The sequence below is a fragment of the Suncus etruscus genome, chromosome 11 (genome assembly GCF_024139225.1).
Source record: "Suncus etruscus isolate mSunEtr1 chromosome 11, mSunEtr1.pri.cur, whole genome shotgun sequence".
NCBI classification, from domain to species: domain Eukaryota; kingdom Metazoa; phylum Chordata; class Mammalia; order Eulipotyphla; family Soricidae; genus Suncus; species Suncus etruscus.
In genome coordinates this window covers 10,453,862-10,480,525 of record NC_064858.1, presented here as the reverse complement: position 1 = coordinate 10,480,525, position 26,664 = coordinate 10,453,862, and the positions used below count along the sequence as shown (strand labels likewise).

Below are 26,664 nucleotides of genomic sequence, written 5' to 3'. Positions count from 1 at the left end.
GCGCAGTAGCGGCCGGCGGCTCTGGCGAAGCGCGCCTGGGCTGTGGAGCCGGCGAGGCTGACGCGGCTCTGGGTGGGGTGGCGGCGAGGCGAGGCGAGGCGAGGGGGGCGGCGGGATCCGGAGGCGGCGGCGGCGAATTGCTTATAATAAATGGCGCCCAAGCAGGACCCGAAGCCGAAATTCCAGGAGGGTGAGTCGGCCCGACGAGGCGGGCTGGTTGGGGGCCGGTTTCGCGGGAGCAGCGGCGGCGGCTGCGGCGCTGAGGGGGCGGCGGCGCCTCAGGCCGCGCTTTGTTGTCGCTGCGGCGCCCGGCGGGGCCTGAGGCGGAGGCGGCGCCGGGGCTGCCCGTGAGAGCCGTGCGGAGGCGGCCGCCGGTGCTCGCGGAGGGCCTGAGCCCGCGCCGGGCCGCTCGGCCCCACACGCCCGAGGAGCCGCGAGCGAGCGACCCCCGGGGCCCCGCGCCCCGCCGCCGAGCCCGGCCGCGCAGCAAGATGGCGCCGCAAGATGGCGCCTTGGGCCTGCGAGGTAAGTGAGGAGCGAGCGAGCGCGGCGGGGCCGCAGAGTCGTCTCCTCAGGAGGGGCCCGCTCGGAGCCGCCCCCCCATACACACACGCCGCACCTCGGCTCCCCTCCTCCCGCTTTCTGGGTCCTGCGCCCCGAAAACGAGCCCTCGGGGCGTGCTCGGCTTCCCGTCCCCGGCGGCCCCGCAGGGGTTCCTCCTGGCTCTGCACCCAGAAACCGCTGCTGGCAGGCACAGGCACAGGCGAGCACGACGGGATGCCGGGATTCGAACCACACCACACCGCACCACCACCGTTCTGGAGTTCTGGATCGGCTGCTGGGTGCGATGCAAGCACCTCCACTTACCCTGTGCCGTCTTACCTCTCCGGCCCCCTCTTGCACTTTGGACACGCACACATGTGGCTTTTGAATGCTGTTACACACACACACACACACACACACACACACACACACACACACACCTCCTGCCCCCCTTGCATTTTGGACACACACATGTGGCTTTTGCACGCTGTTACACACACCCCTCCCCCTGGCTACATGTGACTTTTGCACGCTGTTACACCCACATACCCCTCTCCTTGGCGACATGTGGCTTTTGCACGCTGTTTTACACAAACACACTCACCCTCCCCCTGTCGGCATGTGGCTTTTGCTCGCTTCTGCGCAATCCCAGCGGGAGCGGGTGGGCTGCAGGAGGTAGGTTCTGCTGGCCCCGGGGCTCCTGCCAGTGCTCGGGCACTCCACTCGGAACCTCCTTGTCCTTATCCCGGCGTGCTGAGTGGTGTTTAGGCCCGCTCCCCATAGACGCTACCTAGGGAAACGCCGCCAGTGTCCGTTAAGTGGCTCCTGACGCCGGTCTTGGAAGCATCACGTGTCACCACCCTTAGATCCGCTAGGCTAGGCTAGGCTAGGTCCGTCCCGTAGCTGTGCTTGGTCCCCGCGTTCCATCCCCTGCACCCAGTGTGCAGACCCCTCCGGTCCCTGAGTTCCACCGTTCGACGTGCTCGTATCCCTCCCTCCCTCCTTGGGTCCATTAGAGCTGTAGCGCCAGCTCTGCCTGCCTGCCTGCTGCTTCCCCGTGGAGCTACAGGCTGCGCCTGAGTGTGCCCGCTTGGGGGCCGCTGGAGCTGGGCCTCAGCTGCCCACTCAACGTTGATAAAAAAGAAACAAGGGAGGGAATGGAAAAACAAAAAAGAAACAAAACCCACCATGACCTTATGTGGGCGCGTGGACAGCTGGTAGACTGGTCTCCCATCGAAAACCCACCACCCACCCGCCCACCCAGATCTGGTCGCCCAGCTGCCTTTAGACTTTCGAACTAGATCTTTCTGGGTAGAAGTTATTCGGATAGAATGTAAAAAAGAGACTTGGACGGGGAAAATGCTTTGTGGTCCAGGCAGTGCAGGCCACACCCCACACAACAGCTCTGGTAGTCCCTGCCCGTAGAAGCCCATGCTGAACTTCTTTTGCATGTATAGCTAACTCAGTTGTTGAAGGAAAATGGCCTCTAGCTCTTTTTTTTTTTTTTTTTTTTTTAAGAGTAACTACTAGTGCATTTCTAGACAGGTCACTTTTCTACCCAGCCAGCAGCCAGTACAGGGGTGGTGCTAGCTCAGCTGAGCTCCATGAGGAGCTCAGTCTGTTTGTTTGAGCTCTAGCCACTGGAATGAAACTCAACAGAGATTTCTCCAGGTCCTTTTCCTACGGAGTCCTATGCGGCCTTTTTCCCAGCTTTTGTTTAAAGAAAAATTTTCTTGCCTTGGGCTAGAGCGATAGCACTGCTGGTAGGTAGGGCCCTTGCTTGGCACTTGGCCAACCCGAGAGTGCCAGAAGCGATTTCTGAGCGCTGAGCCAGGAGTAAACCCTAAGTAAACCCTCTGGGTGTTGCCTAAAATAACCCCCCCAATAAATTCTTTTTTGTTTTGTTTTTGTTTTGGGGGGCTACACCTGGCGACGCTTAGGGGTTGCTACTGCCTATGTGCTGAGAAATTGCTCCTGGCTTGGGGGACCATAAGGTACACCGACCGCGTGCAAGGCAAACGCCCTACTGCTATACTACTATAGCTCTGGTCCTCCAAATAAATTCTTGCGTGTGAATGATTTTATTTCCAGGGTCTACTTTGAGCTCTTCATAAACCCTTTGGCAGTGTTTTTATAGTAGACAATAATAACAGATTCATGTAGTGAGAGGTTTGATTTATTTTTAAATTTAGTTTTTGGTTTTTGGGCCACGCTTGGTGACACTCGGTTACTCCTCGCTCAGAAATCGTTCCTGGTGGACTCAGAGAGGATTGTATGTGATGCTGGGAATCAAACCTGGGTCTGTCCCAGATAGGCCACATGCAAGAAAAAGCCCTGCTGCTAAGATATCACTCCAGCCCTGAGAAATTTGATTTAAAAGTCAAGTTGTTGTTACATCTACCTGAGATTCTAATATAGGTTTCTGTGAAACTTGAAAAAAACTTTTTTTTAATTCCCAATACGTTCTTGGTCAGGGTTTGAGAATTCTATTTAGGACTCAGACCAGCCTTCCTCATGAATTTACTTAATCTCTGCTACTGTGTATTTTCTTGTGCTGATAATTTTATCCCTGTCATGTTTTGTGTGTTCTCTCTTTGATGTTTCTGTAACTCAGGTGCCTAGATCTCCCATCACTTGATAGTAAAGATAAAATACTAAATGTAGGAACTTAATCATTATTGAATCGGTGTTCCCATTAGTATGATAGGGTTTAGCACAAGCAAATATGTCAGAAATAAGTGGCTATACAGATTTGCTGTAGAACTGTCTAAGATTTGTAAGTTGTGACTAGTTTTGAGAACTTTTCTAAGTATTGTTAATTTGGAAAAGTGGAGAAAGTCACAGTTGCCTGTTGGTCATTTCAGAATTAAGCTCTAGTAGATCAGATTAACTTGACTACTAAAAGAGCTGTTTGGATGACTTTACCTAAGTGCATTGAAACCAAGTTCTCTGAAAATAGGGTGGAACAAATTTATTTATTTTACTTTTGGTCACACCCCGTGACTCTTAGGAGGGGGGTTACTCCTGGGTAAGGACTCAGAAATCTCTCCTGGCTTGGGGAACCATATGGGACGCTGGGGATCAAACCCAGGTCCGTCCTGGGTCAGCCTTGTGCAAGGCAAATACCCTACCACTGTGCTGTTGCTCTAGACCCTAGAACAAATTTGTGTGGGGGGGGGGGTGTTGCCATACCTGGTGACACTGGTTACTCCTGGCTATGTGCTCGAAATCCCTCGTGGCTTGGAAAATCATATGGAACACTGGGGGATCGAACCCATTCCATCCTAGGCTAGGGTGCGCAAGGCACCTTAAGATAAGGTGCCTTACCACTTGCACCACTGCTATGGCCCCAACAGATTTATTTTTACTGTAATTAAATGAAAACTTTTGATATTGCCAAGGATAGCCTGTCATATTTGATGGGCAGGATTGGAGGATGTGTCCTCCAGCACAGGGTGACTTCCAATTATTTCTGAAGATGTTGAAATTATAATGTAGAAGATATATTATCAGTTAAGAGGGTTGCAAGCAGGGAAGATAGAGCTTTAGGGTCCTAAATTTGGGAAACAAAACAACAGGAGAGTACTTGCCTTACATGTGTGAGGCCCTGGGTTTGATCTCCTGCACACCCCCCAAAAAGTTCCCATATGTAAAGTGAGAAACCAATCCTGCTAATATAATAGGTTTATTTGTAAGTAATAGATGTTTTGGTTCTTTAGACAAGTGGACAAGCTAATGAAAATGTTTAATAGGTATCAGATAAATAAAGTATTTTTGTGGGTTTTTTGTTTGTTTTTGTTTTGGGGCCACACCCAGTGGCGCTCAAGGGTTACTCCTGGCTATGCCCTCAGAAGTTGCTCCTGGCTTGGGGGACCATATGGGACACTGGAAGATCTAGCCTTGGTCTGTCCGATGCTAGTTGGGAGCAAGGCAGACGGCTTACCACTTGCACCACCGCTCTGGCCCCTTGTGGGTTTTTTTGCGGGGAAACTACGCCTTATTGTACTTGGGGGAAGGAGGAGGCCACAACCTGCAGCCCAGCCGTAAGCATACCCCTGGCTGAGTGATCACAGATCACTCGAGAGATCATATGGGGTGTTGGGGATTGAACTCAATCAAGTCAGCCAACTACTATACCAGGAGTGGCGTGTTCGACACAAAGAGCCAAAATTTTAAACTGTGAGAGTCAGAGAGCCACACCACGCAGTGACCTGCCAAAACAGACAAAACACTCACACAAAAGCATATAATTTTAACAATAATATATTAAACACATGTTGCATTTTGCCATTTTGAGTGAGGGTCAAAATCCTGCAGTGATGGTGAGGGTGTGCTGCGTCCTCCACATTAAGAACTAACGGCAAGATGTGACACAACGTGACACACGGGTTCGTCCTCTCCCCTCCGCCCTCGCTGGCCCGTGCAGTTATTTCTGAGGGATGGGAGACAGAGGCATTCATTTTGGCTGGGAGTCGCGTGTTCGCCACCCCTGTGCTATACTATCTTTATGGTCCCACTCCTAACGTTTTGTGCTTGTTGGAGACCATGTGGTGCCAGTGATGTAACTGAGTTGTCTATATTATGCAAGGCAAGTGCTCGAATGGTGGTGTTTGTGAGTCCATTCAGGTTGATTTGAAGTTTTGGTTCAAACATTGCCAAACTGATTTTGTGAGAAATGCCACAGTATGAGAGTGATGGCAGTCCTTTATATGAAGGTACAATATAATTAATACAATATAATTACAGTATAATTAGTACAATATAACTAATAGGGTGATTTTTTTTTTTTTTAAACCTTTACAGGTGAGCGAGTGCTGTGTTTCCATGGGCCTCTTCTTTATGAAGCAAAGGTAGGATACCTGCTTTTCTTTGAGCAGTTAGAACTGCTGGTCAGATCCTGACTCAGTAACAAATGCCAACAAATTATTTGTTGAATGATTAATAAGAATTCATCTTCTCTTTCTGATTTTCTTAGTGGATCTAGTAAAGCATTGTTATCTTGTCCTTTACCTTACAGACCTAGAGCTAAAGGTTTGGAGTTGGAGGGAGCAAGTGCTTGAGGGGAACAATAGCAGATTAGCTGTTCATGGGCACAAAGAGGATATTGTGTATAGTGAAGGACTAGAGAGAAAGCGCTTCCAACTTCTTTAATTTTATATGCAAATGCAGTGTGCTGAATATGTATGGTGATAGGAATGAAAATGAAGGGGGCATTCAATTTGATTGGTCTGGCAGAGAGTGAATCCTAGGAGGATCTGTATTGTGTGCTCTGGCATTAAAAACTGGTTTTACATTTAAACACGATAAACATGTATTCTAAAATTAAAAATTTTATATTTTCTTTCTGGCATAGATATTTAAGATGTCAGAATAGAGTTAGTTGCAGGGGTCTTAACTTATTGATGTGTTTGGGGTAGCAATGGAATGTTTTTTAAGGTACACATTATGCTGAGCAGTGTATTCATTAAAATAGTGTCTGTATTCTTGATGAATGGTTTGTTTGGATATAGTCTTAACATAATTATTGTAAAGCAACAGACTGTGACTAATTATTTTCACTGATTTATACTGTTTGGCTTTTGGGTCAAACCTGCTTGTGCTTGGGAGCTAGGAGTGGGAACATGTACTGAGGATGGAACCTAGACCTCCTGCATGTGAAGTATGTGCTCCAGTCTGGCCCTAGACTTTTTTTAATTAATGGATGTGTTTTCAAAATTTTCAATGCTTAAATTGAGATTCATGAAGATGTCCAAGCATATAATACCAGTATGGTTAATAAGTAGGTGGTTTTTTTTTTGGGGGGGGCCCCCACACCCGTTTGATGCTCAGGGGTTACTTCTGGCTAAGCGCTCAGAAATTGCCCCTGGCTTGGGGGGACCATATGGGACACTGGGGGGATCGAACCGTGGGTCTTCCTTGGCTAGTGCTTGCAAGGGCAGACACCTTACCTCTAGTGCCACCTCGCCGGCCCCGGTTTTTTTTTTTAATTTTTTTATTATTTTGCTTTTTGGGCCATCCCCGGTGACACTCGAGTTACTCCTGGCTATGCACTCAGAAATTGCTCCTGGCTTGGGGACCATATGGGAACCACAGTCCATCCTAGGTTAGAGTGTGCAAAGCCTTTCCACTTGTGCCACTGCTCCGGCCCTGTGTTTTTTAAGTTTTGAAAAATCATCTTTTTTTTTTTTTTTGGGCTACACCCGGCGGTGCTCAGGGGTTACTCCTGGCTGTCTGCTCAGAAATAGCTCCTGGCAGGCACGGGGGACCATATGGGACACGGGGATTCAAACCAACCACCTTTGGTCCTGGATCGGCTGCTTGCAAGGCAAACGCCGCTGTGCTATCTCTCTGGGCCCAAGAAATCATCTTAAACTAGCACCAGGGTACTAGTTAGGGCAGAGAGATAGCATAGTGGTAAGGCTTTTGCCTTGGATTCGGCCGACCAGGGTCAGACCCTGGTTCAATTCCTGGCATCCCATATGGTCCCCTGAGCCTACCAGGAGCAACTTCTGAGTGAAGAGCCAGGAATAACCCCTGAGCACCACCGGGTGTGACCCAAAAACAAAAAGAAAGAACACTGATGAATAATTTATACATTGTTGTTACATTGAACTCTCATGGTTCTCTAAATTTTCTAATTAAAATTGATTCTAGGGTTGGAGTGATACAGTATAGAGGCAAGGATGCTCGCCCTTGCACACAACTAACCGAGGTCTGATCCTGGGCATCCCATATGGTTCCCCAAGCACTGCCAGGAGTGAGTACTGACTTGAGTCTTGCCAGGTGTGGGCACCCCCAAATTGATTCTAATTTGATTTCTTGGGGTTTTTGTTTTTGTTTTTTTGAGGCTGCACCTGGCTGTGCTTAAGTATTACTTCTGGCAAGCTCGGGTATTACTCTGGGGATCATACAGAGGTACCTGGGATTGGACCTGGTTTGGCTGTATGCAAAGCAAGGTCCCTAACTACTGTCCTGTCACTCATAACAGTGCTTTTACAACCAGTGTTCTGTTGGTTGTTGGCACTTAGTAATGAAAAGCTGTTGTTTACTTGAGGTAAAAGCTTGTGTAATAAATATGGATTAAACTTTTCTTAGTTGTTGTTTTTTATTTATGGGCCACACCTGGCGGTACTCGCTTTACTCCTGGCTCTGCACTCAGAAATCACTTCTGGCTGGCATGGGACCTATATGGCATGCTGAGGATTGAATCTGGGTCAGCTGCATTCAAGGCAAATGCCCTACCCACTTTGTTACTGCTCAGTCCCAAGATTGAACATTTCTTGAGCTGATTTTGTTTTTAAAATAAACCATGGCTTCTGGCTGGCTATGGTTAGTCTGGGAAAATACATGATTATGATTATTAGTTTGTTTAGCCAGGGCTTCTGAAACTTCACCCAAGAAGCTTTTAATCAACTATGTGTGTGTGTGTATACCTATAAAATAGGTAGACAAGTCAAACTTTTACTGACAATAAATCAAAAGCATAAAGATGTTTTCACAAATATACATACTCCATGTAGGATCAAGACCCACAGTTAAGAAGCTAATCTCCAGCTTGCTGGTTAGTGTTTAGGATGCTATTTGTTGCATAGGGTTCTTTAGCTTTGTTCATCTGACTCCCAACTAATTGAGACCACCAGTAAGCTGTTTTTAGTTTAAATGTTTAGTAGCATCTTAGTAGTGTTGTGTTCATTTTGACCACCAAAATAACAAAGTGTCTTTGAAAGAGTGCAGTTTTTATCCCCCCCCCCAGAATTTTCTAAGTTAAAATTTCTTTTTTGTTTCAGTGTGTAAAGGTTGCCATAAAGGACAAACAAGTGAAATACTTTATACATTACAGTGGTTGGAATAAAAAGTGAGTATTAGACTTTTAAAGCAATGTTTTATTTAAAATTAATAAACCTAAAATGAAGTTAACCAAAGTTACTTATATTAGATGGGTACAGTATAATAGTGATGAAGCGAGGATAAACAACCCATTGTTAATAGGATGAAACTATTACATATTTAATATAAAGAAGTAATAGAAATTAGGACACAAGACCATTTTATTTTAAATCTTTTGGAGTACATTTTGTGTCATAGTATGATAACTACCTACTTTTTTTATTTGAGGTACATTTTAGGAAATTTGGGGGGTTGTTTATTTCCTTACCAGAAACTTAATGATTTTTCAAGCCTTTGTACGCAAAGCAAGTTGAATTTTCCTCAGAAAAGGATATAGATTGTCTGATTTGGAAATAATGACTAACTTATTTTCTAAACCTTGAAAGCATAGTTAATGTGAACAGAAAGTGATTTCATGTAGTTTTCTTTTTATCATAGTTTACTAGATAGGGAAATTGAATTATAGAACTTGTTCTCTCAGTGAAGAATAGATTTTTTTTAAGAATGGCGTTTTGATCTTTTCCTGGATTTAGAGACTGGTTATACATTGAATACAGACGGGGATCTTTTTCCTGGAGGCCTCAATGCTGTGGTAATTGGCTCATTTGGGGGGCTTTGTAAGTTAGCTTGTAGTTCTTACTGTGAGAGGAATTAAGTGATTTATATGAATGGTGTTTTGTCCTTCAGTTCTTTAGGAGTTTTCTCGTAACTTTTGAGGCTTTGTCTTGCTTGAGCTGAGTGCAGGCCCCTTCCCAGTATCCCTGTGAGCAGTTGGTATCATCTGCATGAGTTCTATCATGTCAAGGAAGGAGGTTTTCCTAGGACTTTTCCTGGCCCTGTGACTTTGGTGTTTTATACTGCTTGTCCAAGTAACCAAGTGAATGTTACTACTTTTAGGTAAGAAAGCAGACTCCTTGTGCAAAATTGTAGAAAAGATAAATAGAAATTTTGTTAAAAGCACCTGTTTTGTTTGGTTTGGGGTCTTAGTGGCATAACAGGTTAAAACCAGGACCATACATGTGTAGGGCATGAGCACATCTTCAGTCCTTGTATATTTTGATGATAATTTATAAAAATATTTCTAACATTAGGCAGGTAATATTAACTTGGGAAAATAGTGGTGAAAGCTGCCTCAGTTTTGGAGAAGTTGACTGATTTCAGATGGGAATAAGTATGCCAACATTTTTTATTGCTCAGGAAAGCTTGTTTTTTGTTTTTGTTTTGCTCTTTGTTTTTGGTGTTTTTGATTGTTTTTTTTTTTGTGTGTGTGTATTTTTGTTTTTTTTTTTTTTTTTGGGGGGGGGGGGACACAGTCAGGGATTACAACGAGGTACTGTGAGGACCACAGAAGTTGCTGGTGATTCATCAAACCTGGGTTGGGTTTATGCAAGGCAAGCACCCTACCTGAGGTACTAACTCTTCGATCCAAAAGCTTATTTTGTGACTCATAGTTCTTATTTTCTTAAGTTAGAAATGAATTTTAATCTTTATTGTCCTTGGGTTTTATGTAAATAGTGTTATCAAGTAAGTAGGTGAGGTGGAAAGTAATGAATGTAAATCTACTTAAATATGTGTTTAGTTTTATTTGGGAAAAGTTGTTAATCCAGAAAACAGAAGAATTCTTGGGATAGTTTTGTCCTCCTCCCACTTTTATTATTAAAGACAACATTTTTTCTTCGTTTCAATTCAATAAAAAAAAACTTTTGTAGATTTTGCTTTTTCAGCTAATTTTATATTTCTTGGGAAAAGAGTTTTAAAAATGAGGCTATCTTTTCAGATTATTGAGGAATTGTATCAAAGATGGGTATTTTTATAGTTGATACGTAGATGAAATATAAAAAATTTTTTAAAGTATAAAGTTGTATTTAGAGAAGCCTTAAAAATACTCAGTTTGAAAGTGGGAGATATTTTAGTGCCCACAAAGGGATTTTTTTTTTTTTTTTTGTCTTTGGGTCATACCCGGCAGCACTCAGGCGTTTCTCCTGGCTCTAGGCTCAGAAATCGCTCCTAGCAGGCTTGTGGTGGGACCATATGGGATGCCAGTATTTTAAGTGTCATGGATCCTCTGAGTGGGCAATTAGTCACAAGCTGACCTTTTGAAACTTGTGAATTTTTATGTTTTCTGTATATAAAAATTTCTGGATGCTTGGCCTTTGGCTAATTATCCTAGGAGTGATGTTCCTCAGAGCAGTTTGGTTCAACAGCAGGGTTTTTAGCTTCTGACCTATAGGGGAAATCCTTTTTTTTTTTTTTTTGGTTTGTTTTGGGGCCACACCCGGTGACACTCAGGGGTTACTCCTGGCTATGTGCTCAGAAATCGCTCCTGGCTTGGGGGACCATATGGGACGCTGGGGGGATCGAACCGCAGTCCATCCTAGGTTAGCTCGTGCAAGGCAGACACCCTACCACTTATACCACTGCTCTGGCCCTATAGGGGAAATTCTAATATTATTTGACTGTTAGATCAAAGTATAATTTAGATGCATTTTATCTTGAGGGAAGGACTTGACAAGATTCTAAATTGGATCTTTGTCACTATAATAACTGGCTAGCTCCTCTTCAGATGGAATGGAATATAAACAGGCATGATGAGAAAGATGTTCATTTTGGAAATGGTTTATTTTTAAAGTAGTTTAGATTATCCATGGACATTTTTAAATATTCCATTTGTAAGTCTTAATAAAGCTTAAGCTCAATTCTGCACCTAGTTACTGAGATCACTTTGTACTGTGCTGTCTGTATCAGAAGTGCTGTGAGGCCCAGGCGCTCTGAAAACACTTTGAAGACACGTGAGGATATTGTAGCCCTTTTTCCTGTTCCTGAAGGAGCTCCCTCAGTACACCACCCCCTCCTGACCTCTAGGTAAATGCATGTTTTAAAGTTTTCTCTAGGAAATCATGTTGAGGATTGCTGTTTTTTGTTTGTTTTTGTTTTTTTTATTATTTTGTTTGTTTTTGTTTTTTAATTTATTCTCCTTTTGGCTATCTTATATAAGAGGTCAGAGGTGGGAAGTCATTAAACAAAAGTCTCTGTTTTGAGAATAAATCTAATTGTGTCACTAAAGGAGCTCCCTCAGCAGGAGAAAAGAATCACTTTGCACTAAAAGCTAAGCATTCCCTAAAACATACCTTGTTTTAGTTTCCCCCTTTGGAAAAAGCATCCAAAATCTTGTTTTGAAGGAGCTTTTTAAGTGCCAGAATGCCTTAACTTTTGATATTTTTAGTGTGTTTGACCTCTTGATGGTTAGAAAGCCTCCCTGGTTATGCCTTGGAATTTTTTTATGCATTTGTGTGAGTGAATCTTGAGAGTGGTGTAGTTTGATAGAGCTCTAGACTATTTTATATCAGCTGACTATATCTGGAAGGTATTTTAGGTAATGTTTTCTGACATTGAGTATTTTTTTGTGTCAGACTTAAGTGTATTACATGTATTTTCATAATCTATAAAGTAGTAATGCTATCCCTGTTTTACAGGTGATAAGAATGGAGACAGAATTTATAGCTTTGAATTATAGTTACTATACAAGTAATTCTATTATACATCTATAATACTGTACTTCTTTAAACCATTTAAACCATTTTTAGGAACATGTCTTCCTTCTGTAAGGATAATTTCTTAGGGACTCTATGTGACATACTCAGGCCTTTTCCTTTTTGGGGTCGGGGGGTGCTGGTACCTATGGTTGAATGAAGAACCTCATAAGTGTGAAGCATGCACTCTTCCACTCTCTTCTAGTCTCAGTTGGTTAGGCCATTTTAGATTTTGGGTTTTGCGGGGAGGTTGGGCTATACCCAGTGACACTCCTGGCAGGCTTGGGGGACCATATAGGTGCCAGGGATTGAATTTGTCCCTGGTAGGCTGTGTGCAATGCAAACGTCCTACCGCTGTTTAAAGAAAAATGTGGAAAATGTACTTTTGGACTCTTGGCTATTTAGTTTCTGAAAATATGAATTTGTCTCCTATTGCAGAATAGATTTTCGCTTTAGTTCAGACTGGATTTGTAATTTTGTAATTATTTTAGAGAAATCCAAAGCCTTGCCTTTTGGATCTCTATAAAATAATTGGAGGACAGTCTATAAAGAGTAATAGAAGTATTTTTAAATAAATTTTAACTTTTTTATTTTTCAGCTGGGATGAATGGGTTCCAGAAAGCAGAGTGCTCAAGTATGTGGACACCAATCTGCAGAAACAGCGAGAACTTCAAAAAGCTAATCAGTAAGTTTGTTCTGAGGGTAAGGAGAAATGTCTACAAGACAGTATTTGGAAACAGAATGAAGACTAGAAGCAATGGCTGCCTGCCTACAAAGTGATCTTGTAGTTGTGTTGCAGTGTCCTGGTCTGACTTTGTTGTTAGGGCATCAGTTAAACCTTTCCTTAATGAAGGGAGAATACTCTGTCATTAAATCACCTGAGAGGAAAGAGGGAAGTAGAAGTCACTGCAGAATGTTAGAAATTCCTCGAGTTGGGGGCCAGTGAGGTGGCACTAGATGTAAGGTGTCTGCCTTGCAAGCGCTAGCCACGGAAGGACTGCGGTTCGATCCCCTGGTGTCCCATATGGTCCCCCCAAGCCACGTGCAGGTTCTGAGCTCTTAGCCAGCAGTAACCCCTGAACATCAAATGGGTGTGGCCCGAAAAACCAAAAAGGAAATTCCTCGAGTTGGGAACTCAGCTACTACCATCTTTTGGGCTCTATGGCAGGCAAGACATAACTCAATGGAAAAAGAAGGCAGAATAGATGATGATCTTTCATCTCTGAAAGCATGTTAAGAGATTTTGTAAGGGTAGGGTGAGAGGGAAACTGTTGACATTGGTGGCAGGAAATTGTACTGGTGAAGGTGGTTGTACATTGTTTGACTGTAAATTATGAACAACTGTATATGTAGGAAAAAACTTACACTATGAACAACCTTGTAATTACAGTGATTAAGTAAAAAAACCTTTGTGGGGCCAGTGCAATAGCACAACTAGCTGATCCAGTTTCTATTTCTGGCTTTGTATATGGTTCCCTGAACCTGCCAGGAGTAATTTCTGAGCATAGAGCCAGGAGTAACTTCTGAGTGTGGCTGGGCATGGCCCCAAAACGAAAAACAAATCATTCTTTTTTTATTTGTTTTTTATTTGGGGGGGGCATACCTGGTGGCACTCGGGTTACTCCTGGCTCTGCATTCAGAATTCTCTCCTGGCAGGTTCGGGGGACCTATATGGAATGCTGGGTTGCCAGCATGCAAGGCAAACATCCTACCCACTGTGCTATTGCTCTGGCCTTTGATTCACTCGTTTACCAAAAAGGAAAAAAAAAGGCTCTGGAAGGCTCTTGGTTTATAGTATAATTTGGACACCCCCCTTTTTTAAATTTGAGTCACAGGATTGGAAAGTTGTGATTGAATTTCAGGCATACAATATTTCAAACACCCATCCATCCTTTCACCAGTATTCATTTCTGACATTAATGTGTCCAGTTTCCCTTTCAGCTCCCTTCTCCACCAGCCTGCTTCTATGGCACTTTTCTTTTTCTTTATATCACACCCCCTCCTTTTTTTTTCTTTTTAGGCACCTTGGTTTGCCAAGGGTATTAGAGTATTAGGCAGGACTATTAACCTTTTAGCCACCAGATCTTGTACAGAGAGGATTGTTTCGATTTGTAAGTCAAACTATTTGTCAAGATAGCTAAATTAGTAAGATGGGATCTAACGGTTTTGACTGGGAGAGCGGATTCCAAAGCAAGTGGAATTTAATCACCTTCCATTACATTTTGAGGTTTTGGTTGATATAAACAACAAAATTATGGGGCCGGTATGGTGGCGCTAGAGGTAAGGTAAGCCTTGCCAGCGCTAGCCTAAGACGGACCATGGTTCGATCCCCCGGCGTCCCATATGGTCCCGCAAGCCAGGAGCGACTTCTGAGTGCATAGGCAGGAGTAACCCCTGAGTGTCACTGGGTGTGGCCCAAAAACAACAACAACAAAAAAAACCACAATAAAATTGTAGGCCTTTTCCCCCATTCTTGTCTGATTTTTGTGTCATTGTCCAACTTTGTAGAATTATGTTACCATTAGTAAACTTGATACATGAATTTGAGGATGAACTTTAAGATGAAATTTTGAAAAGCTGGTACCATAATGATTAAAAATTTTTTTGAAGGGAGCAGTATGCAGAGGGAAAGATGAGAGGGGCTGCCCCAGGAAAGAAGACATCTGGACTTCAACAGAAAAATGTCGAAGTGTAAGATCTTTATCTTTGTTTCATAAGTAAAATTTAAAATTTTCTAGTTGTTAACCCTTTAAGAACTAACAGCTGGATAATAAACTTGGGTGGCGCATAATACATTGTAGTAGTATGTATGTGTCAAAAATTATGTACCTGAGGGCTGGAGCTGTAGGGCTGCTGATCCAGGATAGACCTGGATTCAATCCCCGGTGTCCCATATGGTCCCCCTAGCCAGGAGTAATCCCTGAGTGTCATCCCGTTGTTTCAAAAACCAAAAAAAAAAAAAAAAGTATCTGAAAGCCAGTGTAGGCATAGTGACTGATACTTAGAAAAAGGCTTAAAGAATGAAAACTTTGGGACCAGTCTGGTAGTAGATAGGCACTGTTTTACATATGTCTGACTGAGGCTTAATCCCTGGCACAATGCCATATGGTTCCCTGAGTCCACCAGAAGTGTTCCTTAGTGCAGAGTTGCGATTGAGGGGCTGGAGTGATAGCATAGTGGGTAGGGTATTTGCCTTGCGCACAGCCAACCCGGGTTCGATCCTCAGCATCTCATAAGGTCCCCCTAGGCTGCCAGGACAATTCTGAGTGCAGAGCCAGGGATAACCCCTGAGTGCCTATTGGGTGTACCCCCTCCCTCAAAAAATGAGTAAGCCTTGAATCTCACAGGATGTGTGGTACCCCTCCTCCAAATAAGCTGATTAAAAAAATGTTTTTTCATCCACTTGAATATTAGGGAACAGGTATTTTGAGTGCTTTTCACAAAATGCACACTCGTTTGACTTAAAGAAGCTATATGGTGTCCCAGGGATTGGACCTGAGTTGTTAGCACGCAAGGCAAATTCTTTTTTTCTTTTTCTTTTTTTTTGGTTTTTGGTTTTTGGGCCACACCCAGCTGTGCTCAGGGGTTACTCCTGGCTGTCTGCTCAGACGAACCAACCACCTTTGGTCCTGAATTGGCTGCTTGCAAGGCAAACGCGGCTGTGCTATCTCTCCGGGCCCGCAAGGCAAATTCTTATCCACTGTTAACTATTCTCTGGGCTCCAGCAGTAGAATTTTAAACGGCCACCAACTATAGTGGTGGAGGATTTTTGGGTTTTTTTTGGTTTTGGTTTTTGTGTCACATCCGACAGTGCTCAGGGGCCACTCCTGGCTCTATGCTGAGAAATCGCTCCTGGAAGACGTGGGGGACCATATGGGATGCCAGGATTCGAACCACTGTCCTTCTGCAGACATGCAAGGCAAACACCCTACCTTCATGTTTATCTTTCTGGCCCACTGGTTTCATTTTTTTAATCAGTTATGTTTTTGTGTATTTATTATTGTACTAGGTGTTATCAAAATAGGTGGTAGTTGCCATAAAATTACTTGTATTTAAATGTAAGGCATTGCAGTATTTTTCTGTTATAAAAATAATAGCTGAATAAGGGTAGCTTTCATTTTCCTCCCCTTCTTTGAAGAGTGGGAGGTCTCTGCAAAATAACCAGTTTCCGAGTCTTCATAAGGGTCTTCCTTGCCAAAAGATAAAACAAAACCTGAACTTGCTTTGTATTTTTTTGTCGCAAGAGAAAGTCTTTACTTTATAGATTAGGAACCCCCCCCCTTTTTTTTTTTTTTTTTTGCTTTTTGTGGCCACACTGGTGATGCTCACGGGTGTTACTCTTGGCTCTGTGCTCAGAAATCACTCCTGGCTTGGGGGACCATATTGGACGCTGGGGGTGGGTGGGTCTTAGATTAGCACATGCAAGGCAAACACCCTACTGCTTGCTCCACTGCTCTGGCCCCAGATTAGGAGCCTTTGGTATAACTTCCTGTTGAGAAGCTTTAAAAAATGGCATTTTTTTTTTTTTTTAAATGGCATTTTAATAAAACATGCTTTCTCATGTTGGCTCTAGCTCAGACTGGTGGTGTTCCGGGGGACCTACTGGTATTCGGATAATTGTTGTGGGAGGTGGGGCAAATCCAGCAATATCCTTGAGACCATGTGGTTTTGGGGATCCATCTCTGAAGCCTGGCACATTTTGTGATGACCTGAGTACCATTTTCGCATCATGAGCACCAAGTGCTGCTCTTCTCTGGTAGAAAGTCTCCTGTATCCAGAATAGTATAGCACGTAGGATGCTTTTACTTGCATGCGCTAACCCTGGGTTCAATCTCTAGTATCCCAGATGGTCCCTCCAGTACCACCAGGAGTAATTCCTAAGTGCAGAGCCATAAGTAACCCCTGAGCATTACTGGGTGTGAACAAAAAGATAAGTTTAAAAAGAAAATAGTATTAAAGTCTCCTAAAAGTGTTTCTGATCATTAAAGATTCTTAATGCATGAACCGGAAATTATGTTTATTGCTTGATCATATCATTCAAACTAGTATTTCTTTGATCTTAAACCTGATAAAAGAGAGTTGAAGCAAAGCAATTTTATTAGAAATAATTGAATTTATTTCCTTTTTCTCTTTCTCCTTACAGCAAAACAAAAAAGAACAAACAGAAAGGTAACATTTTATTTATTCCTTTTATCTTTAGAAATTAAAGTTCTCTATTAAAAGCATTTTATAAATGGGGGCTGGAGCACAGTAGTAGAGCATTTGCTTGCTTGCGGTAGACCCAGGTACATCCCCAGCATCCCATATAGTCCCTTGAGAGCCTGCCAGGAGTAACTTTTGAGTGTAGAGCCAGGAGTAATCCCTGAATGCTCTTGGGCAGGGTGTGGTCCCTAAATTAAGTTATAAAGTTTTTGTTTGTTTTAGTTTTGGGGCCACAACTGGCAGCACTCGGGTTATTCCTGGCTCTAGGCTCAAAAATTGCTCCTGACAGGCTTGGGGACCATATGGGATTTTAGGACTTGAATCCAGATCCTTCACAGGTTGGCTGCATGTAAGGCAACGCAAATGCCCTACCACTGCTTTCTCTCTGGCCCCACGTTAGAAAGTTTTAGAGTAAGTTATTGATGATCTCAAAACCAGTCATATTAATAAAGTTTCTCAGAAACCTGAGCATTTAATATTTTTCTGTTTTCTAGTTTTTGTTACTGGCTTTGAGAAGATAATGTTTAGATGAATGTTAATTCATGAAAGTTAAATTTAGATATCAGTATGGTTTGTTATGATAGGTTGAAGTAAAAGGGGGGGTTATATATTGTGAGATATTTTCCTTGAAAGGACTTAATATTTAATAACCTTATGTCTTCATCCCCCAATTTGGGTAGCTCCTGGGAATGGAGATGGTGGCAGTACCAGTGAAACACCTCAGCCTCCTCGGAAGAAAAGAGCCCGAGTAGATCCTACAGTTGAAAATGTGAGTTTGGTATGATTTGGTTTTCCCTAAGCTGCCTCCTCCTCGTCCCTATGGGGCTGAGGGTTGAACCCAGAGCTTATACTTATTGGATAAAGAATATATACTTGGGCCCGGAGAGATAGCACAGGGGCATTTGCCTTGCAAGCAGCCGGTCCAGGACCAAAGGTGGTTGGTTCGAATCCCAGTGTCCCACATGGTCCCTCGTGCCTGCCAGGAGTAAACCCTGAGCACCGCTGGGTGTGGCCCAAAAACAAAAACAAAAACAAAAAAAAGAATATATACTTGCATGTATCCTTATAGCTCTTGATATTTGCCTACTAAATATTTGCCTACTAACCCCCCTTTCCCCAGTTTCAGCTTATTTGTAATCATGTTGAGTAGTTTAGTATTTCCTTCAAATAATCCATAAACATTGGGGCTGGAGAGATAGCATGGAGGTAGGGCATTTGCCTTGCATGCAGGACAGTGGTTCAAGTCACGGCATCCCATATGGTCCCCCGAGCCTGCCAGGAGCGATTTCTTATTGTTTTGTTTTTGGGTCACACCCAGCAGCGCTCAGGGGTTACTCCTGGCTCTACACTCAGAAATTGCCCCTGGTAGGCTCGGGGGACCATATGGGATGCTGGGATTCAAACCACTAACCTTCTGCATGCAAGGCAAACACTTTACCACTGTGCTGTCTCTCTAGCCCCCAGGAGCGATTTCTGAGCATAGAGCCAGGGTAACCCCTGAGCGCTGTCAAACAAAACAAAACAAAACAAAAATAATCCATAAATACACCAAAAGTCTATACGTTAAACATGTGTAGGTGTGTTGGATTCTTCAAGAATTCTTAGTGCTGGGGCCGTTGAGATATCATGGAGGTAAGGCATGTGCCTTCCATGCAGAAGGATGGTGGTTCGAATCCCGGCATACCATATGGTCCCCCTTGCCTGCCAGGGGTGATTTATGAGTGTAGAGTCAGGAGTAACCCATGAGCGCTGCTGGGTGTGACCCAAAAACAAAAACAAACCAAAAAAAGAATTCTTAGTGCTACTTAATAGCAATGAAGGTTTTATTTCTAATTGTGTTATATCCAATTTTATGAGTTTGAGAATCAGCTTTAGTTAACTGATCTAGACTTAGGAGTAGAAATTTATGAGGCTACGGAACCGGAGAGATGGCATGTAGGTAGAGCATTTGCCTTGCATGCAGAAGGACGTTGATTCAAATCCCGGCATCCCATATGGTCCCCTGAGCACTGCCAGGTGTGGGTTCCCCTCCCAAAAAAAAGAAATTTATGAGACTAAGTAATAGTATATGTAAAAATTGGAATATCCTGAAACGTTAGACACCTTTGGGTGAGATCAAGGACTTATTAATTAATAGTTATTTTTAAAATCAATACTTTTTTTTTTTTTTTTTTTTGGTTTTTGGGCCACACCCAGTAACGCTCAGGGGTTACTCCTGGCTATGTGCTCAGAAGTTGCTCCTGGCTTGGGGGACCATATGGGACACCAGGGGATCGAACCGCGGTCCGTCCAAGGTTAGCGCAGGCAAGGCAGGCACCTTACCTTTAGCGCCACCGCCCGGCCCAAATCAATACTTTTTGTGTATTAAAGATAACATGATAGTCATTTGGATAAGTAGTGTATAGGAAAATACTTTTTTTTTTTTTTTTGGTTTTTGGGCCACACCCAGCGTTGCTCAGGGGTTACTCCTGGCTGTCTGCTCAGAAATAGCTCCTGGCAGGCACGGGGGACCATATGGGACACCGGGATTCGAACCAACCACCTTTGGTCCTGGATCGGCTGCTTGCAAGGCAAACACCGCTGTGCTATCTGTCCGGGCCCGGAAAACACTAATTTAATATGCATTGAGTATTCACTTATGAAGAAAGGGAAATTTGCATAAATTAAGTTTATAGAAAGCACTGAATAGAGGGGCCGGAGCGATGGTGCAGCAGTGGGGCATTTACCTTGCACGTGGTTTGATCCCCAGGTGTACCATATGGTCCACCAAGATGGGCGGTTTCTGAGTGCATAGCCAGGAGTAACCTCTGAGCGTCACTGGGTGTGGCCCCAAAACCAAAAAACAAAAGCACGGAATAAAACCAATTTTCTACAAAGATAGAATTTTTCTTTCGTTTGGTTTTTGGTCACACCCAACAGTGCTCAGGGGTCACTCCTGGTTTTACACTCAGAAATCGCTCCTGGTAGGCTCCGGGATTTGAATCACTGTCCTGCATGCAAGGCAAACATCCTACCTCTAGGCTATCTCTGGCCAGAAGATAGAATTATTACCTTAATTTTGTTCAATAGTCTTTTCACTTCAGGTGATTAGTGGCAACACTAGTAAGTACCATGTTTGGGCACTTTTTTGTTTTGTTTTGGTTTGGTTTGGTTTGGTTTGGTTTTTGGGCCACACCTGGTGGAGCTCAGAAATCACACCTGGTTGCCAGAGAGATAGATAGCACAGCATAGTAGGGCATTTGCTTTGCATGCAGCCTATCCAGGACGGACAGTAGTTCGAATCCTGGCATCCCATATGGTTGGTCCCCAATCCCTGCCAGGAGTAATTTCTGAGCACAGCCAGGAGTAATCCTGGTGCCGCCGGGTATGGCCCAAAAGCAAAAATAAACAAACAAACAAAAAAAAAACAAAGAAACCACTCCTGGCAGACTCGTGGAACCATATGGGATGCCAAGGATCAAACTCGGGTTCGTCCCTGGTTGGCTGCATTCAAGATAAATGCCCTACCCCTGTGCTATTGCTCCGGCCCCCATGTTTGGGGTGTTGTTGTTGTTTTTTTTTTTTTTTTTTTTTTTGGTTTTTTGGTTTTTTGGTTTTTGGGTCACACCTGGCAGTGCTCAGGGTTTATTCCTGGCTCCATGCTCAGAAATCGCTCCTGGCAGGGGACCATATGGGATGCCGGGATTTAAACCAATGACCTTCTGCATGAAAGGCAAACCCCTTACCTTCATGCTATCTCTCCAGCCCCATGTTTGGGTACTTTTAAGAGACTTGTATGCAGTGCTTTTAAAGGTGTTAGTTCTGCTTTTTTTGTTTGTTTGTTTGGTTGGTTGGTTTTTGGGCCACACCTGGCAGGCATGGGGGACCATATGGGACACCTGGATTCGAATCAACCACCTGAGGTCGTCCTGGATCTTCTGCTTGCAAGGCAAACACCGCTGTGCCTATATCTCTGGCCCCAGTTAGTTCTGCTTTTTATAGTTGCTATTTAGTAAGAAGGAATGGATATTTTCTTTTCTGTTCAGGAGGAGACTTTTATGAACAGAGTTGAAGTTAAAGTAAAAATTCCTGAAGAACTAAAACCATGGCTGGTTGATGACTGGGATTTAATTACTCGACAGAAACAGGTAACTTGAATGCTGCACAAATACTGATCTATTCTATTAATCTATTCAACTGGTGTGAAAAAAATCAATCAATAAGATTTGTGTAATGTCAGTAATGAGGGATCAATTTGCAGTGAGTAGTCAGAGATCAATTTGATTGTCAGAAAGAATGACTTGAGAGGCTGAATTCTGTGGGCAAGTGGTGCAGGGAGAGCAGACATTGTTGAGGGTTACAGGCAGAGTGATCCATATTGGAACACTTGGGCTTCTTTTTGTGTGTGTGTGTGTGTGTGTGTGTGTGTGGTTTTTGGGTCACACCCAGCAGTGCTCAGGGGAAACTCCTGGCTCCATGTTCAGAAATTGCTCCTGGCAGGCACAGGAGACCATATGGGAAGTCGGCTTCGAACTGATGACCTTCTGCATGAAAGGCAAACGCCTTACCTTCATGCTATCTCTCTGGCCCACACTTGGACTTCTAATGTATCTTAGAAGTGGAAGTAATACTAGTCCCTACTTCATGGTACTAATGAGAAGCAAAAGATAATTGTTAGAAAACCTTCTGATGGAATCTGTCACCTAATATCCGTAGTAGTGAATGATTATGTGATAATACATAGTGTGGGGTATATTTACTGTGGTACTTTTCATAGATGGACTCTCTTATTACTAGTCTCTAGAGCAGGGGTCTCAAACTCAATTTTCCTGGGGGCCGCAGGAAGCAAAGTCGGTGATCCTTGAGTGCAAAGTCAGTAGTAAGCCTTGAACATTGGGGGGGTGTGACCCAAACAACTAAAACAAAGCAAAAAAATATTCCTCTAGGGCAAGGCCACAAAATGTTGTACGGAGGGCCGCGAGTTTGAGACCCCTGTTCTAGAGCCATGTTATTCAGTCATTATTACCCAACCCCAGGGTAATCTTTTTTAAAAAGGAGAAAATTGTTATTGAAATATGTATTTTGTTTTCATAGCTCTTCTATCTCCCTGCCAAAAAAAATGTGGATTCCATTCTAGAGGATTATGCAAATTATAAGAAATCTCGTGGAAATACAGATAATAAGTAAGTGTGAATATATATTTTTAAGTTTAACAAATTTACTTTTTTTTTTGGTTTTCGGGTCACACCTGGCATCACAGGGTTTACTCCTGGCTCAGCACTCAGAAATCGCTCCTGGCAGTCACGGGGGACCATATGGGATGCAAAGCACCATCTGTCCTGGATTGCTGTGCTATCTCTCTGGCCTTACCAAATTTTCTGTTAGATACTATATCCAAATCACCTGAATAATCTTTTTTTTTTTGTTTTGTTTTGTTTTGTTTTGTTTTTGGGCCGCACCCGGTGACACTCAGAGGTTACTCCTGGCTATGCGCTCAGAAGTCGCTCCTGGCAAGCTGGGGGGACCATATGGGACACCTGGGGATCGAACCGAACCGTGGTCCATCCTAGGCTAGCGCTGGCAAAGCAGACATCTTTTTTTTTTTTTTTTTTTTTTGGGTTTTTGGGTTTTTGGGTCACACCCGGCGTTGCTCAGGGGTTACTCCTGGCTGTCTGCTCAGAAATAACTCCTGGCAGGCACGGGGGACCATATGGGACACCGGGATTCGAACCAACCACCTTTGGTCCTGGATCGGCTGCTTGCAAGGCAAACGCCGCTGTGCTATCTCTCCGGGCCCCAAAGCAGACATCTTAACTCTAGCGCCACCCAGCTGAATCTTCTTTAACAAGTACTATCAAATAAAAATTTGTTTTTGTTTTTACTTATTTATTTTTGGTTTTTTGAGTTACACCTGGCAGCACTCCTGGCTCTATGCTCAGAAATTTCCCGGCAGGCATGGAGGACCATATGGGATAATACTGGGATTCGAACCATCGTCCTTCTGCATGAAAGGCAAACGCCTTACCTCCATGCTATTTCTCCGGCCCCTTTTTCCCTGATAATAAATTAAACCTGTCTAACTTCTTGTGCTGGTAGGATGGGTATATTTGGGCCTTTTTCAAGGGGCTACTCTTGGCCTGTGCACAGGAGTCCATATGTGGTGCTGGGGAGCAAACGGATCAAAATGGGGTGGACTCCCATGCAAGACAAGCGCTATTTTAACCTCTGTTCTATCTCTCCAGTCCTCTGTCCCACCTCTTAATACCCTTCTTTTTTTTTTTTTTTTTTTTTTTGTGGTTTTTGGGTCACACCCGGCAGTGCTCAGGGGTTATTCCTGGCTCCAGGCTCAGAAATTGCTCCTGGCAGGCACGGGAGGACCATATATGGGACGCCGGGATTCGAACCGATGACCTCCTGCATGAGAGGCAAACGCCTTACCTCCATGCTATCTCTCCGGCCCTAATACCCTTCTTAAAAAATAAATACTTTTATTTATCAGGGAGTATGCTGTCAATGAAGTTGTGGCAGGGATAAAAGAGTACTTCAATGTGATGTTGGGCACTCAGCTTTTGTACAAATTTGAAAGACCACAATATGCTGAAATCCTGGCAGACCATCCTGATGCCCCCATGTCCCAGGTGTATGGCGCACCACACCTGCTGAGATTGTTTGGTAAGATTGTTAGAAAATATTTTTGACCCTTGTGTCCCTGGGACCCGTAATTTTTATTTTTGTTTATCATGTGTTATAAAATGACATTCTAAAACAATGTCCTTACATGTAAATTTGAGCTATATATTTTAAGGAATATTGGGGGGGGGGCGTACCTTGCGGCGCTCAGGGGTTAATCCTGGCTCTGATCAGAAATCACTCCTGTCAGGCATGGGGTACCATATGGGATGGCAGTATTCAAGCCATCCCTTCGGCTCCTTTTGGGGGGATCTTGATTGACCTGAGTATGTTTATGAGAGGCACGTGTTCTATTGTTGAGTTAGGCCCCTCGTCTTTTTTTTGTTTGGTTTGGTTTGGTTTGGTTTTTGGGTCGCATCCAGCAGCGCTCAGCGGTTACTCCTGGCTCTACGCTCAGAAATTGCTCCTGGCAGGCTTGGGGGACCATATGGGATGCCAGAATTCAAACCTCAGTCCTTCTGCATGCAAGGCAATCACCCTATCACCATGCTATCTCTCTGGCCCCTTGTCTTGAATTGAAACTTTTATCTAAAATGTTTAAGAAGCCAGTGACATTTGGCATTTGCTTAGGTAACTAAAATAATATGGCTGTCTATACCCTACACATACTTTTGATGTCTTCTGTTTAAATAGTAAGAATTGGAGCAATGTTGGCCTATACACCTCTGGATGAGAAGAGTCTTGCATTATTACTGAATTACCTTCATGATTTTCTAAAGTAAGTCTTAAGAATACACTTAAAGCCTGCATTCTTCTTTAGCACGCATCTCATTTGTCCATGTGTGTCTTTGCTGATCTTTTCCATTCTGGAGAAACCCATGTTCTCTCAGCATCTTTCCATCTTCCCACATCTTGAACAAAGTAGGTTTTATTCAACAATAGAACTACCATCTCTCATCCTGTGTGAAGTGAAATTGATTAACAAGCAACAAAAATGGCAAGTCCGATAGACAGTGATAAAGAGCTAAGAGACAGATGAGAGAAGCGTTTTTGAAGAAGTTGTTGAAAGATGCTAACTTGTTTGTTTCCTTTCTTGCTTGCTTTTGAGGGACCACACCTGGCAGTACTTGGTGGTGCTCTTTGACTTGTCATTTTGGCTCTTTTCATTTTCATAATGTTCACTTCTGAATTAAACATGTAATTTCCTAGCTAGTTTCTGAATGTATATTAAAAAATGAGTTTCAAAGAACCGAAAGGTCTAGATGTTACCTCAGGATAACAATTTTTATAGACTCCAAACTCTAAAGTTGATATTCTGAAGATAATTGTTATTTTGTAATTATCCAAACCTTTGTGCCATGTTGTCTGTTAGACATTCCTGTGTATTTGAGTTGTAATTACAAGATTTTACTGTGAGGTTGTAAATATTTTACTGTGTTCTAAGAAAGTTTTATGTGGCTATCTATAGTAAGTGAAGAGAGATTTGGATCCAGATACTGTTTTCATCTTTCTAATGTAAATTTTTTATTTAGGTACTTGGCGAAGAATTCTGCAACTCTGTTTAGTGCCAGTGACTATGAAGTGGCGCCTCCTGAGTACCACCGGAAAGCAGTGTGAGGCACAGACACTCACTCGAGTTGTTTGGGATTTCTGTAACACACTTCTGTTCTTAGTCCTCTTGTACACTTGTATTTTGAAAACGTATAACAAAATTGATGTTTGTTTTCTGTTTGAGTTTAAACTCAGAAATTAAAAGGGGTCCTGGCTCCTTTTCTCTCTTTTTTTTTTTTAAATTTCAAAGTCGCTACCAGTGTATTCAGTGATCGACGGCAGAGAGATATGACTATAGTGTTTCATTGCCTGGTTGACAAAGCTGCTTGTGATGCTGGTGGTCCTATTCCTTTGACACTACGCACTTTGATATTATGTGTTAATGCTCTATGACAAATGCTCTGATTGCTAGTGCCAAAGGTTCAATTCAGTGTATATACCTGAACACTTGCGCCCACTTGTGCTCCTTTTTTTTTTTTTTTCTTTTAATGGTGCTTAAAGAGCCCACCTGCTGCAGGTCCTTCATGGTGTTCCTTAGGCATCCTGCCTTTGCTCGGATTGTAGAATAGTGGCTTGTTTCATTGTGTTTGTGTTTGTGTCAATGCACGTTTGCCATGATAGACTCAATGCCTTGTGTAGCTGCAGTTTTCTGGAACAATCTTTTAGGAATTGTTTTTCAGATCTTCAATAAATTTTTCTTTAAGTTTCAAAGAGTGGTGTGCTTGTGTGCATTAAATATTGTTTTTGGTGTGTCATGTTTCTTATATTTACACTGATTCTCTTCAGGTGGGGGGTGTGGTATTTGGTTTGGTTTTCAGGGTTGAGCTCTCTCCGTATCTACTTTTCATCTACAGCAACTTGGTCAATTTGCTCTGATGAATCTTTGCTGAGAAACTAAGGGTTCTCGTAACTATTTTCTCTCGAATATAGTAATTTTGAGAGGAAAGATGTTCATCAGTATTATTTACTACATGTGAAATTTAGGATTTTCTTGGTTAGTCATAATATCTCCCCCCAGTCCTTAACATACATTGGAAGAGAATCTGCGCTAATATTCTGGGTTTTTTTTTGTGTGTGTGTGTGTGTGTGTGTGTGTGTGTGTGTGTGTGTGTGTGTGTGTGTGTGTGTGTGTGTGTGTGTGTGTGTGTGTGTGTTTTTCCCTGTACCAGCAACGCTTAGGGGGTACTCCTGGCTCTGCATTCAGAAATTTCACCTGTTGATGCTCAGGGGACCAAATGGGATGGTAGGAATTAAATTCTGGTTTGGCCCCACTTAATACTAATTGTTATCTAGTGTCTATAGACTATTGTGCAGTATTGAGAAATTAAATTTAAAAAGAGAA

The 26,664-nt window shown here is 43.1% G+C and overlaps 1 protein-coding gene across 2 annotated transcripts; it reads left to right on the top strand.

Moving 5' to 3' along the window:
- Positions 1–25,551, top strand: MORF4L1 (mortality factor 4 like 1). 2 transcript variants are annotated; one of them, XM_049783691.1, is made up of 13 exons: positions 1–190; positions 5,347–5,393; positions 8,331–8,398; positions 11,176–11,292; positions 12,559–12,645; positions 14,571–14,651; positions 17,104–17,129; positions 17,843–17,931; positions 21,188–21,289; positions 22,236–22,324; positions 23,641–23,813; positions 24,465–24,549; positions 25,304–25,551. In XM_049783691.1, the coding sequence occupies exons 1-13, from the start codon at positions 151–153 to the stop codon at positions 25,386–25,388; spliced, it is 1,089 nt and encodes a 362-aa protein (XP_049639648.1). In that variant the 5' UTR covers positions 1–150; the 3' UTR covers positions 25,389–25,551. The 2 variants fall into 2 exon arrangements, with proteins under 2 accessions (XP_049639648.1, XP_049639649.1); XM_049783692.1 differs by lacking the exon at positions 11,176–11,292.
- Positions 25,552–26,664: the final 1,113 nt, after the last annotated feature.

Bases quoted from the DNA above. Each gene is read 5' to 3' on its own strand.
- MORF4L1 (XM_049783691.1), top strand. From the start codon at position 151: ATGGCGCCCAAGCAGGACCCGAAGCCGAAATTCCAGGAGG. The intron at 8,399-11,175 runs GTGAGTATTAGA...TGTCTGTATCAG, and splicing joins TACAGTGGTTGGAATAAAAA to AAGTGCTGTGAGGCCCAGGC. The intron at 17,130-17,842 runs GTAACATTTTAT...CAATTTGGGTAG, and splicing joins AAAAAAGAACAAACAGAAAG to CTCCTGGGAATGGAGATGGT.